The following is a 14,943-nucleotide window of genomic DNA, read 5'->3' as shown; positions in this document are numbered from 1 at the left end:
ATCTGTGAAGCTACATTAACACTGGAGCCCTGAAAATTTATTCACTGTGTATCATTTTTCTAGTAATCTTCTTATCTTTAAAGATTGTCAGCAAAATAAGAAAACAACAGGGAATCTGCTTCCTAAACCAAAAGTTAACAAAATACAGCTTGAGGGGAGTTGTAAAATTTATTCACTGTGTATCATTTTTCTAGTAATCTTCTTATCTTTAAAGATTGTCAGCAAAATAAGAAAACAGGGAATCTGCTTCCTAAACCAAAGGTTAACAAAATACAGCTTGAGGGGAGTTGTAAATACTGTAGTTGTAAATATAACTAACAAGTTACATTTCTTTCAAATATAGTCATGATTATTTAATTCTTACTAGATAACCTAGTGAAATTCGGAATTAGGATATGGTATAGCTTAAGTTCTGCCTTCCCTCATCACTCAGTCAGCCATGTAATTTTCTTTTAAACTTAAACATCATGTAGCTATCAATCCTCATATTTACACATAAAAAATTAATTAATACTATGACATCAAGGAAATTTTACTTAACTTTTTAAAATTGAAGTACAGTTGACATAGTGTTAACATTAGTTTTAGGTCTACAATATAGTGACTGAACAATTCTATACATTACTCAGTGCTTACTGTGATAAATGTAATCACCATCTGTCACCATAACATTATTAAAATATTGTTGGCTATATTCCCTGTGATTTTCATTTCTATGACTTATTTTAAGAGGCTTGTACCTCTTAGGAATTTTTCTACTTAGTCTAAATATTATACTAAGAATGCCTTAACAAATAGAGAATTTATTTTATTGAAAATAGATTTATATTTTTTCTTTTAACAACATTTGCATGTATATGTTTTTCCTGTCAGAAGATTATTAGTGGTCTAGAATTTATTTTGAGGGGATTGATTATCTGGGGTTTTTTTTTGTTTTTTGTTTTTTTGGATTCAGTAGAAAGTAGTTAAACTTGTAAGGTTTTAACACAGTTGATAAAAGCAGTAAGTTATTTTTAAAGTCAGAAAAAATATAGCCACAGTGGAGCGTATGGCATATTCAAAGGTAAGTAAGTTATAAAATTACTGTTGAAATTGTCTTATTTTCAGATAAAAAGTGATTTTGACTTTAACACACATCATTTAAATTTAAATATTTCCTTGAAATTTAGGAAGACACAAAAGCAGAAAGGAGAGAGAGGACTACCAAAAAGTTAGAAGACATGTTGTTGCTGGCCATATTAAGTTCCTAGAAAGATAATTATTTACAGTAGCAAGTATGGCAGTCAGACAGACATGCAAATCATAAAGCTTCTATAACACACTAACCGTTTAGTAAGCAGAGTAGGAAAAAGAACCTATAAATACAATAAAAATACTTAGTAATAAGCTTATCAAGATGGCTTTGTACCTTTTTTTTTTTTTTTTAATGTTTTGCACATAAAACTACCTTATTTTAAATATGGCACATCTGTCTAACTTAATTTATAGCCCAAACACCATCCCTTCTTAACAAAATGATGCAGAGTTCACCTTTGAAAACAAGTAGGTAAGGATAGCTAAGAAAAAATATAATAGCTATTTTTCCTACCAAATAATAAAAGGTATTGTAAAATTGCATATTTAAGTTGTTATTGTTCTAACAACATGAGCATATACGTACACATGTATGTGTGTATGTGTATACATACATGAGCATGTATAGACACATGTATAACATGAGCATGTATATACACATATATAAAAACATGAGCATGTATATATACATGTATGTGTATGTGTGTATGTGTATACATACATATATATAGTGGAACAAAATATAGTTCAGAAATACTGGAGAGAGGAATGATATGTATACACATACATATACATATAGAGTGGAACAAAATATAGTTCAGAAATATTGGAGAGAGGAATGACTTACTCATTTGGAGAATTGTACAAAGTACTGTTGAATATCATTGGTTAGATTAAGTCCGTTATTTCATGGCTTAAAATCAGTGACCATGTTTTACTTAATGTCATGCTCTGACTGACCCATGGTATAGTAGGAGCCTTGATACAGAGGTTCTAGTTCTAATTTGACTTTTAAAGTATGTCCTTGGATAAATTACTTTATCTTCCCAGTGGGTTTCTTTTTTTTCCCTCCTTGCATGAAAATGTAATAATTAGATGAGCAGAGACTTCTTAAAAACAATCGTTTTTAATGAACATATCTACATTCAAGATAGTAGATTTTAAAATCTTGTTTAAAAGTTAGAACAGTTCATATAACAAAGGTTTTCTCTTAAATGAATGTTGATATCTTTCATGAAAGTTAATGTTCTTTAAAATATTTTCTCTCAAAGGGATTTTTAGCTAATCAGATGAGAGCTGAAAACTTGAAGGATGCATCTGTATTACCTGATTTGTGCCTGAGTCATGCAAATCAGTTGATGATTATGTTGCAAAATCATAGAAAACTGTTGGATATTAAACAGAAGTGTACCACTGCCAAACAAGAACTAGCTAATAACCTACATGTCAGACTGAAGTAAGTGTTTCTCTAACATCTAATTTTGGATGTTTAGAAGTGGTTTTTTAGTTACTGCCAAGCAGTGGAGTAATTTTCCCTTATCATTATATTGAAATACTTGATAGGTTGATTAATTTGGGATTAGATCATTTTTATAGAGTTTGTGTGTCTCAATTCCATCCTATAGGTGGTGTTGCTTTGTAATGCTTCATGCTGATCAAGATGGAGAGAAATTACAAGCTTTGCTCCGCCTTGTGATAGAACTGTTAGAAAGAGTCAAAATTGTTGAAGCTCTTAGTACAGTTCCTCAGATGTACTGCTTAGCTGTTGTTGAGGTTGTAAGGAGAAAGATGTTCATAAAACACTACAGGGAGGTATGGAAATTAAATTCTATTTTCATTGTGTATGAGCTTTATGAATTGGTGTGTGATATTAACATAAACTTTCCTCCTCTTAGTGGGCTGGTGCTTTAGTCAAAGATGGAAAGCGATTATATGAAGCTGAAAAGTCAAAAAGGGAATCCTTTGGGAAATTATTTAGTAAGTGTTATGCACTAATAAATTTATTTTTAATGAAAAATGTTTTTATTTGTAGATATGAGTATGTTATGTAGCATGTATGTGATATTAGTTACCATTGAAATCTGGAGAAACATTCCTTTTAAGGTCTGTAGAGTTGAGTCCATTGTTAAAATTTAAATATGAAGAATTGATCATTTGTTTTTCAAAAACCAGAGTTTTTTCCCCTGAAATACAATATAAAATAACCATATTGCTAATTTCTTTACACAGGGAAGTCCTTTTTAAGAAATCGTCTGTTTAGGGGATTGGACTCCTGGCCCCCATCCTTTTGTGTACGTATTTATTTTCTAACCATGACTGAATTTTGTATGTTTTCAAACCTTTATTTGAGAAATAGTGATATTTTTAGAAACATAGAATGTTCTTTTATCAACATAAAAATGGTTTTAAAAGTCAGTTGTCATGAAACTTGAAAATATATTCATATTTTTTGATCAAGAGTTTTCATAACATAGGAGGATAAGCCACACTACACTGTTAAGCTGTTAATTGGTAGGAGATTTTCTTATTATTTTGTGTTTGTCTCTCGCCGTCTTCTCATTCCCTTTATCTTTCCCCTCCTTCTTTCTCTCTTCCACCCTGTCCTTTCTTTTCCTTCTGTCCTCTCCCCCTTTTTATTCTCTTTACTCTTGTTTTAATCCTTTGTTTACGAATCAGAATAGGGTGATTCTTCAGGTGGCCTTCATTGAAACTCTGAAAAGTAAGTTTGTGTTTTTAAACCAGAATTACTGGGGACCATTCATTTTATTTCATGAGAAACCAATGATTCTGCAGGTCATAGAAGTTTGGGAAGTGCTTTAGGTTTTTTTGTTTTCTCTTCAGATGCATTACTTAGATAACATGTTTCTTTACTGCAGGATTTCTTAGAGCTTTAAATGTATGTATTTTTTAATGTAATAGGGTTTCCTGCACTCATTTCTTTAGGACCCCTGTTTAATGAAGAGCATCTTGATATCTAAATCTACTTAGGTAATGATTGAAACAGAGTTACTTTAAAATTTGTATTTCTTGACAGTATTATAAAGAAATGGTAGGACTTACCAGATCATTTCTTTTTAAGAAGCTGAAATTGACTAAGGTATTTTTGGAAATATAATGGAAAGGTCAAGGGAAAGGCAAAGAAGGAAATGTTACCTAGGAAACACCTTTTTACCATTTTAAAACAACAACGCATGTTAGTTAATTGATAGGAATAGACGTAGGGCCAAGGCTAGAGAGATCTTCATGGTCATGTCACAAGTTAAGGAAAAATTTGGGAATAGTCTATGTGCTGGTGAAACAATTGGGTTCCTTTAATGTTGATAGGATGCCATCTCATTTTTAAAAACCTGATGAGAAAAGGAGGAACAGTCACATCAGTTGATCACCAACAGCTATGGTTCCCCATTATTTAAGACTCAGTAATATAGTATATGTGTTAGTTTTTGAATAGTTCATTTTTATTTTATTCTATTTCTTAAATGTCAGTAGATAATTTATAGCATTTTTGCTTCTTTCTTATATTGAAATTAATTATAGTAAAAAAGCCTTTATAAATTTGTCCTGTACGTTTTTTGGGTTTTTTGTTTGTTTGTTTGTTTGGTTTTTTTGTATAGACTCAGAAGCCTCGAAAGTTTGACTGTGAACTTCCAGATATTTCATTAAAAGATTTACAGTTTCTGCAATCATTTTGTCCTTCAGAAGTTCAGCCATTCCTCAGGTAAATGTTACTAGTATTTTTAACTTAGTTACCACCCTAAAATGTTTTGTTTTGGAGCTGTGGAAAGAAGCACTGATAGTCTTAGGAGATGCCAGAATATAGAAATATTTTAGAATAGGCTGGCTTTCCTATACTGCTTTAGGAAGTTTCTGGGGAATATGCAAATAATCAGAAAATGAAGATAAAGTAAAAGGAAATTAATTGCTTACATGTAACTGATTTTTTTCAAGTAATTACTCTGACACGTAACTGTGGGAGATTGCTAATTTATCACTTTAATGATTATATCTAGACCTCTTAAGCTATTTCTGGTATTGATTGAAAGCAGATATAACCATAGTTATTTTTCACATAGATTGAAATATTTGGTTGTAGGTATCCATCTTTTCATTACGAAATCACAAATCTAATTTGATTGTATTCTGTTTCAGGGTTCCCTTACTTTGTGACTTTGAACCTCTTCACCAGCATGTACTCGCTCTACATAATTTGGTAAAAGCAGCACAAAGTTTGGATGAAATGTCACAGACCATTACAGATCTACTGAGTGAACAAAAGGCAAATTAAGTTCTTTCAAGTGATTTGCTTCATTAGTATAAAATGTTTATGTTGCTGCAGCTCTGTAAGCCTGTCCCTCTCTTTTTCAGGCATCCATAAGTCAGACATCCCCACAGTCGGCTTCCTCACCAAGGATAGAAAGTACAACAGGAATCGCAACTACTACCTCACCGAGAACTCCTCCTCCACTTACTGTTCAGGATCCCTTATGTCCTGCAGTGTGTCCCTTAGAAGAATTATCTCCAGATAGCATTGATGCACATACATTTGATTTTGAAACTATCCCCCATCCAAACATAGAACAGACTATTCACCAAGTTTCATTAGACTTGGATTCATTAGCAGAAAGTCCTGAATCAGATTTTATGTCTGCTGTAAATGAGTTTGTAATAGAAGAAAATTTATCATCTCCTAATCCTATAAGTGATCCACAGAGTCCAGAAATGATGGTGGAATCACTTTATTCATCAGTTATCAATGCAATAGACAGTAGACGGATGCAGGATACAAATATATGTGGTAAAGAGGATTTAGGAGATCATACTTCTCTAAATGTCCAATTGGAAAGATGTCGAGTTGTTGCCCAAGACTCGAATTTCAGTATACAAACCATCAAGGAAGACCTCTGCCACTTCAGAACATTTGTACAAAAAGAACAGTGTGACTTCTCAAATTCTTTAAAATGTACAGCATTAGAAATAAGAAACATTATTGAGAAAGTAAAATATTCTCTGGAAATAACACTAAGTGAAAAACATCAAAAAGAACTGCAGTCTTTAAAAAGTGAATATGAAGGCAAGCTTGATGCACTAATAAAGGAGAGTGAAGAAAATGAAAACAAAATTAAAAAGCTGAAAGGAGATTTGGTATGCCTTGAGGAGGTTTTACAAAATAAAGATAATGAATTTGCTTTGGTTAAACATGAAAAAGAAGCTGTCATCTGCTTGCAAAATGAAAAGGATCAGAAGTTGTTAGAAATGGAAAATATAATGCACACTCAAAATTGTGAAATTAATGAACTGAAACAGTCACGAGAGATAGTATTAGAAGACTTAAAGAAGCTCCATGTTGAAAATGATGAGAAGATGCAGTTGTTGCGGACAGAACTTCAGTGCTTAGAGCAAAGTCATCTAAAGGAGTTAGAGGACACTCTGCAGTTTAGGCACACACAGGAGTTTGAGAAAGTTATGACAGACCACAGAGTGTCTTTGGAGAAATTAAAAAAGGAAAATCAACAAAGAATTGACCAGATACAAGAGTCTCATGCCACAGTTATCCAGGAGAAAGAACAACAGCTACAGGAATTAAAACTCAAAGTTTCTGATTTGTCAGACATGAGATGTAAGTTAGAGGTTGAACTTGCATTGAAGGAAGCAGAAACTGATGAAATCAAAATTTTGCTAGAAGAAAGCAGAGCCCAGCAGAAGGAGACCCTAAAATCTCTCCTTGAACAAGAGACAGAAAATTTGAGAACAGAGATAAGTAAACTAAACCAAAAGATTCAGGATAATAATGAAAACTATCAGGTGGGTTTGGCAGAGCTAAGAACTTTAATGACAATTGAAAAAGATCAGTGCATTTCAGAGTTAATTAGTAGACATGAAGAAGAATCTGATATGCTTAAAGCTGAATTAAACAAAGTAACATCATTGCATCAGCAAGCATTTGAAATAGAAAAAAACCTGAAAGAAGAAATAGTTGAACTGCAGAGTAAATTGGATGCAGAATTGAGTGCTCTTGAAAAACAAAAAGATGAAAAACTCACCCAACAGGAAGAGAAGTATGAAGCTATTATCCAGAAACTTGAGAAGGACAAAGAGAAGTTTGTCATGAGCAAGGAGCAAGACAGAGAACAGTTAATTCAGAAGCTTAATTGTGAAAAAGAAGAAGCTATTCAGACTGCCTTAAAAGAGTTTAAATTGGAGAAAGAAGCTGTTGAGAAAGAGTTATTAGAGAAAGTTAAACATCTTGAGGATCAAATAGCAAAAAGGTAAGAATTACTGTAGTCTGTAATTATAAAATTAAAATACTGGTGATTCAAATTTTATTTATTTATTTTTTGGTGATTCATGTTTTAATTGTATATGTAATCACAGTACCTTGATTTACTTATCTTAGGCCAATATAGTAATTGAGATATTTTTATAAAGTAAAACCTTTTACTTTAACCTTTTACTTTATAGTTAGCATTTCTTTCAAACATTTAAAAAAGTAACAGACTGCATAAGCTTATTAGTGGCTTTTCAAAATGGATGAGTATCATGGATTTCCAGAGAAACAGATTTTTTTGAAAATTTCAGATGTTTTCAAGGGCTTCCTTTTTAATTCATTAATTTCCTTCTTTTGGTTTATTTGAAGTCTTTTTTCCTAATTTCTTTTGTTGAAACATTCTTTTTAAATTGTATGTATGAAAGGTAACAGTTTCATCTGAGCAGTGCTTGCTTACTTAGTAAAGACTGAATTCTAAATTGGGGCTAAATGTTTCAGCACTATTACTTCCTTGATACTACAATTTCAGTTATTCCCTGTGTTATTCAAAAGATCCAGGTTTTTATACAGTCGCGGGTTTTTTTGTGGGTTTTTTTTTTTTTTTGCATGTTTAATATTGTGACTGATATTACTACCTTTTTTTTTTTAAGATTTTATTTGTTTATGAGAGACAGAGAGAGAGAGAGAGACAGAGATACAGGCAGAGGGAGAAGCAGGCTCCATGCAGGGAGCCTGATGCAGGACTTGATCCTAGGACTCCAGGATCATGCCCTGGGCCAAAGGCAGGCGCTAAACCGCTGAGCCACCCAGGGATCCCCTGATGTTACTACTTTTTGATCAGTATTTCTGCTTTTTTTAAATTTCACTGAGGGTTTTATGACCTAACGAACAATTTCTAGAACATTATCAATTAGTTGTATCATTAATTTTTCTGAGTGACTATATTTATAGGTTTGTATACCTTATATATTTTAACCTGTTTCTTGCCTTACTGCTTCTGTAGTCTCTTGTGGTAGACTCTCTGCTGTGTAATATTCATATATTGGTATTTGATTAAACCGCCCCTTCTGTTTTAAAAATAGGAACTCTATGTATTCTGGGGGGTTTGGAGGATTTAATACAGAAATTAGGGCCTGCACGAATGTTTACAGAACAGGTCAAGGGAATGACTGCTGAAAACCAGGAAAGCTCTGGGTGAAATATCAGGAAAAGAGATGCTGAAGTACCCACCAAAGCTGACAGTTATTCGTTTTTCACTGGAAAGCTGCTGTAGCAATCAAGAGTCTCTTCAAAGCTCCAGTAATGTGGCTCATTCCACAACACAAAATGGGTAGTTCTCAGTTACTTGACAGGAAACTCCTGTGAAATTTCATCTGTTTGCATATACCTTTGGAGAGTAAGCCTGAACTGCTTTTCTGTTTCCCGATTTGTGCATGTTCTTTTTATTGGCAAACTTGGAATTAGAAGGGATTTTGGGAAATAACGCATCTCTGCAATACAGTGCAGATGAGATTCTAGAAGAGGGGTGAGAACAATGGCTGCATGATGATAGTCTAGCACTATATATACATTTGCAGCTCAGGGATCCTTCGTGTCTCTTTTACCCATATTGAACTTCCAGATGGAGACACTTAGAATGTCATGTTTTTGTTGGACATGATTCAACTTATGTCTTTCATATCACCTCAGATAGTCTCACCTTCTTCAAAAGGTGAGATTCAAACTTAAGTCATTGTAGCCATCCTGTTCATTTATCTTTCTGCACAGACTCAATCTCTCTTTGGTAGTCTGCAGGTTAAGTATTGAAATATAAGGTTAACTACAATTGTCACAACACTTATTACATAGTAGGATACTGAGAGAGGGGGATAAAGATAAAAAATTCATCCATATATATAGGCTTAATTTGGTAGTCTCTATTTCTATAACCAGTCTTGTACCTCTGGTTGATATTTACAGCTTCCTTCTGTTTGTTTTGTTTTGTTTTTTCTTAGACATTACCTCACCTGATTTTACTTGACCTGAAGAAACTGCCATTAATGATTCCTCCTATAATATAGTTGCTGTGGTTTCTCATTTGACTGTTTATCAGTGGACATGGCAGTTCTAAGAGTTTTCTCAGCCGAGAAAAGCTGCTGACTTCTAGGCATATTCCTCTGTGTTACAGTGTAGGAACTGTTTTCCACTGACAGTTAAGTTGTATCAGTACATACTGCAGTTTCCTTCTTGGTGTGTTGATTTAGTGCTGTGATGAACCCTAGGTATCTGTGATAGTTTAAGCTTCCAGTTGAATGGGACCCTGGTTGTGTCTCTTGGCAAAGGAATTCTTTTGGGGGGAACTAAACTGGCGAAGTCCAAAGTTGTAGGGACAGGAAGCAAAATTTTCACTCTTGGCTCATTGAAATAATAGTTACTCCAATTTTTTTTCTTTTTCAAATTTTTATTTAGATTGTAGTTAGTGTAGTTAGTTAAGATGTATGTTATTCCAATTTTTATCCTTGGTTCTCCAACCTGTATATTGTAACTGTGGAGGAATTAGTTTCACAAAGTAGTGTCTGGCTCAGGGCATGTACTGTATTCTTTACATTAGCCATTCAGAATTACAAGGTGCCTGAGTGGCTCAGTCGGTTAAGTATCCAACTCTTGATCTCAGCTCAGGTCTTGATCCCAGGGTCATGAGTTCAAGCCCCACATTGGGCCTGTAACCTACTTAAAAAAAAAAAAAAAAAGTCACCCATCTGGTACTGTAATGAGTTATTAATACATTGATCCACAGTTGTATCAAACCAGCTGCTTTAAGGATTGGCATACTAGGTAAGATAAGTGACTTCATGGACATGAGGCTATTGCTACATATCTTTGCACAATGAAATTCCTTGTTCAGAAGCAGTTCAAGTAGAATATCGTAACAGTGAATAAGCCTTTTTGTATGTTCAGGAATGGTTCTTGTAGAAATAATATGGGCATGGAAGGTAATTGTTTTTTTTTGTTTTTTTTTGTTTTTTTTGGAAGGTAATTGTATATGGAGAATAATAGACTATTCTTGTGAAGACAGATTACTGTCCTTTTTATGAAGAAGCGGTCCAGTGTAATCAGCCTGCCATCCAGTAGCTGGCGAGTCTCCTAGAAAAGCACAGCAGTATCGAGTTCACTGCTGGTTACTAGATGTATAGAAATCCATATTGCTGAGCCCATATGTAACCTCACCTCCTGCCTGTATGGACAGTCAGCCTTTTGAATAGGACTGGTTGAATAGTCACAGAATAATCAGATTGCCCATCTGATTATTAAGAGATTCTTCATAGTCAGACATAGTATACTCAGAGAATTTACATGTCCTTATTCTTACCTACCCTGCACATTTCAGGAGGCTGATCCATATTTCATTTCCAGAAATATTCCTACCAGGTTTCAGTCCAGTTTCTTCCACCCCTCACTATCTAGCCAACACCTTGGCTGGCCAGTCTCCATGAATCACTGCAAATCTTTGCCCTGACCATTTCTCCTCCTAAGTAACTTCAAGTATACTGCTTGACATATTCCTGCTGGGAGGATTTCCCTTCACTACTGTTCTTTAGAGCCACTCTCCACTGGGTCTCTAATACCTCAACTATACTTTTGAATAGTGTCAGTATATTTTGCAGAATCATATGAACCCAGGCCTACCAGTTTTTTCCACTCATCAGAGTCATGTTGGAGAGAAAGGAGGCAATGTAGCAGTAGAAGGTACCTTGGGAACCTGAATCTTGATCTTTTTGTACTTGTGCCATATTTTGTTGGCTCTAATGTATGCCACGTTTAACTTATGATGGAATGTTGCTCTTTATACCCAACTTGATGGCTTAGTGGCTTAGACAGTATTAGTACCCACTTTATGATGAGTAGCACAAGACACAATTAAATTGGGGGACCATGATTAGTCTTTTAATCTCTACATACCCAATAGCAGGCCATGGCTACTTTACAATAGGAAAATAGTTATACACTTCAGATTTCTAAGAGTCTCAACTGTGGTTCTCCTACAAAACTTGCCAGATGTTCTAAACAATATACATTTGTGCTACAGACACTTGAAGCATCTTCAGGGAAGTGTAGCTCAAGGGGCAGAGCCACACAGAACAGGGAGTTATTTCATAAATGAGTCAGAGCAGCATGCCCAAATGTACTATATATATTGCCTCCAAACTTCAGAGATGCTCACCTACAAGCAGCTTGTCCCTTCACTTTAGAGGGGACATTCATTGATTGGACCATTGGATACTTAGAAATTTCACTGTGCTGACAAGGTCCTGAATTCATGGACTTTATTGTTCATCCTCTGGCACTCATGTGTCTTGCTTTGGTAGCTCAGGTAGTTGCTGCTTCCTGTTTACTCAGCCTAAGGAGCACAAATGCCATAAATGTATTGGATTAGTATGATATCTGTTTTTCCCCACCCCTATCTCAGGTTAGTATTGATATCTTAAGGAATAGCAGGAAGATCAATATCCCCTGCCAACTAGATTTTAACACAGGACTGGAGAACTGGTATGATCCAGAGATAAGACATTGGAAGTGTATTGCTGTTGCCATAGGTAAAATCTTACTGCTGCTTGTAGTTGACTAGCGATTGACAAACTGGCCGGTGAGAATCTGCTTACCACTCAAATACAGCTGTATTTGAATACACAGATGCCTGTTCCTTTACCTATTTGTTGCCTGTGGTTGTTTTTGGAAGAATTAAGTAGGTATTGCAGATCATCTCACTTACATTTACTCTTTTTTTCCCCCCTTTGTAAAAAGTTTTCAACCCCTAGTGTATGCTTATAGCTATGAAGAGGGAAGAAATCACTAAATCATTAGTTCCATGTCTAATAATAGTGCCTTGTTGATTCCTCCAGCAAAGAAGTCATATGTGAAATAACAGTTTTCTTGGAGTCACTACCTGATTAAATTTATGAGAATCCATCGCTTGTTTTTGTATGTTTTCTACAGGACACATACTTAAGTTGACTAAGAATGTTATAGAAATTATACGAAGTGAGAGATTGTTTTAGGGATTCTACTTGACTTCTTTATCATAGTAGTTTTAGGAAGGGAACCAACAAGGAGTTTCCAACAGTTGCTTTTATGTCTGTTCCACTAGAGATTCTAGATGTAAGGATGTATCGTGTGTCTTTGGTAAAGGGACCCACTGGACCCAAACTCCATTTATCACATGGCTATCAGTAATCTCCTGGTGGACCACAGTGGCATTAGAGTCCCCTCAGAGTCAGTATTCTTTAGTCCCCCCAAAATTGGTTACTTTCCCAGAATACACACTCAGCCTGAAAAGTAGGCATAGGTTCTGTGCCAAAGACTATAAAGGAGACAGCATTATAAAACTTCGGCATTATAGTTGGTGACTGACTCAAATCTTGGGATTAGGTAAGGGATGGTGATTCTCTTTAATTAATTAAATCAGCTCTCTGAGCACTAGATACTGAGTTTTTAAAAAACAGCTAAAAAAAAAAAAAGTTTAATCATCCTTTATCATCCCATTCTGTCATAGCCTTGTGGACAGCCAGTGCCAAAGATTTTTCTGGGTCAGACCTTATGATTACTGCTCTGGCTCTGCTGCCTGAATATACCACCTCATGTCTTTGGTTAAGTGCCACTAATTGACCTCTACCACTCCAGAATCCTGTCATTTCCATTAAATTCATTGAATTTCAGTGATTTCATCTCCCTCTGCTATCCCTGTCCTGCAGAGCACCACTACGGAGTTTTTTGAAGTTGACTTTCTTAATGCCTTGGTGAAAGGCATATTCTATGGATCCACCCAAGATATAAATAATGAACCACTTCCACTGTGCCTACCACCATCATTCTTTGGATGCCTTCCTCAAGACCAAGGATCAGTAAATGTGTTCTTTAAAAAAACTATTTTCTAAAAGAAAAGAAGAGTGTCGTTTTATATGTTTGCACATCTCTTTAATGTGTGCCTTAATGGATTCTCATATCTGCTTCTGCATCCAATCTATTGCAGTATCTTTTGATTATGATAAAAATGCAACCTTTCACTTACATATAATTTTCAGATACTTGTGGATATTTCCTTGACGCTAATTCAAAATCCAACAAATGATAATTTCTTAAACATTAGTTTCAATATAGAATATGAAACTGTCAGATGGATTTTTCATGCTGTTTATGCTAATATTATTGAACTGTCTTCCACTTTAAGTGGTTATTTTACCCATGCATGATTTTTATAGCACAATGAATTAGTCATTTGAAAAACTGGTTCACTGAGTTATGCACATCTTATAAATACTGACATATTTTATTGACAGAAAAATTGGATGTGTTCACACACCTACCAGTTTTATAAGAAAGATCTTAAGGTACTAGAAAGTTCTCAAGCTCATAGTGGCAGGTAAAAGTTTTCTTTTTTTTTTTTTTTTTTTTTTTTTGGTTTTTAAATAATTTTTGTGCCCATTGTAGGGCTTGAACTCATGACCCCAAGATCAAGAGTCGCATACTTTATTGACTGAGCCAGCCAGGTGCCTCAAGATTTCTAAAATTCTAATTTATTTTTAAACAATCTATTTTGCCATTGGTAATAAATGATCTTAGTTGTTCATTGAAGTAATAAGCCCACATTGGTCATTTTTGAGAAAATGTTCTATTGAAAATCCAAATCTAAACAACCAAAGATTGTCATTTTTCAAATAGAAATAGTAGAGCATGAAAAAAGTAGCAAATTCACATAGCAAAAAAAGTACAAGTACTTTTCTGTGAGACAGACATATTTCTATAAGTGGCAGAACTACTTTATATGTACTCATCACACTGAATACTAAAAAGGTGCATACTCAGTGGTCAGGGTTCAATAGTAATAATTCTTAATACATCATGTATATTCCAAAATAAACCTGAGTGCCTTGATGTAAAGGAAACAATGACTCCTTTCCCCACTTTGAGTGCCTTGATGTAAAGGAAACAATAACCCAAAAGTACAGTTTGGCACTATCATCTTTATGTTAAGGTGTCAGCAATTTTATCACCTGTGCAAATGTTAACAAGGTGTAAAAGATAAATATCATCTTAGTATTATTATGAAAATAGTTTTGATTTTGCTGATCTCTTGAAAGTGTTCTAGTCACCCCCAAGGTTCTGTGGATCACAATTTGAGAATCCTTGATACAGAGACCGGTTGACAAACTTTGTGTGAAGGGGCCACGTTGTAAATATTTAAGACTTTGTGGGTGATATGGTTTCTAGCCATGCTACTCAACTAGCAAGAGAGAAGTGAGACAATATAAATGAATGGTATGGCTGTGTTGCAGTACAACTTCAACTGTACAAACAGGTAAAGGCTGGATCTGGCCTGCAGGCTATTGTTTGCCTGCCTGTGGTCTAGAATATCTTATTTTGACATTTATCTTATTTTGACATTTTATTTTCTTTTGATGTTGGCTGTTAGGTCCAAATTTCCAGCAATAAATTTAGCAAGCTGTTAACATTGAATCAATCTAGAGTCTCTGATTATTGTATCAATACAGATAATATCGGCCCAAGTTACCATTATGTTTGCCTTTCCTTTTCTAACTCCTGTTGGATCCATCCCCATATATATTTCC

At 34.6% G+C, this 14,943-nt stretch overlaps 1 protein-coding gene across 4 annotated transcripts in view; it reads left to right on the top strand.

Annotated features, from left to right (window-relative positions):
* Nucleotides 1-14,943, top strand: part of RB1CC1 (RB1 inducible coiled-coil 1) — a 98,661-nt gene that overhangs the window by 56,921 nt on the left and 26,797 nt on the right. For all 4 annotated transcript variants that reach the window (XM_038579298.1, XM_038579299.1, XM_038579300.1 and 1 more), the window contains 7 exons: nt 2,346-2,530; nt 2,700-2,886; nt 2,970-3,051; nt 3,304-3,365; nt 4,689-4,792; nt 5,224-5,350; nt 5,440-7,340. In XM_038579298.1, coding sequence (XP_038435226.1) covers nt 2,346-2,530; nt 2,700-2,886; nt 2,970-3,051; nt 3,304-3,365; nt 4,689-4,792; nt 5,224-5,350; nt 5,440-7,340 — 2,648 coding nt within the window. The remainder of the gene's footprint in view (nt 1-2,345; nt 2,531-2,699; nt 2,887-2,969; nt 3,052-3,303; nt 3,366-4,688; nt 4,793-5,223; nt 5,351-5,439; nt 7,341-14,943) is intronic.

The sequence above is a fragment of the Canis lupus genome, chromosome 29, assembly GCF_011100685.1.
Source record: "Canis lupus familiaris isolate Mischka breed German Shepherd chromosome 29, alternate assembly UU_Cfam_GSD_1.0, whole genome shotgun sequence".
NCBI lineage: Eukaryota > Metazoa > Chordata > Mammalia > Carnivora > Canidae > Canis > Canis lupus.
The sequence above is the reverse complement of the archived record's forward strand: the minus strand, read 5'-3'. Positions and strand labels throughout refer to the sequence as shown.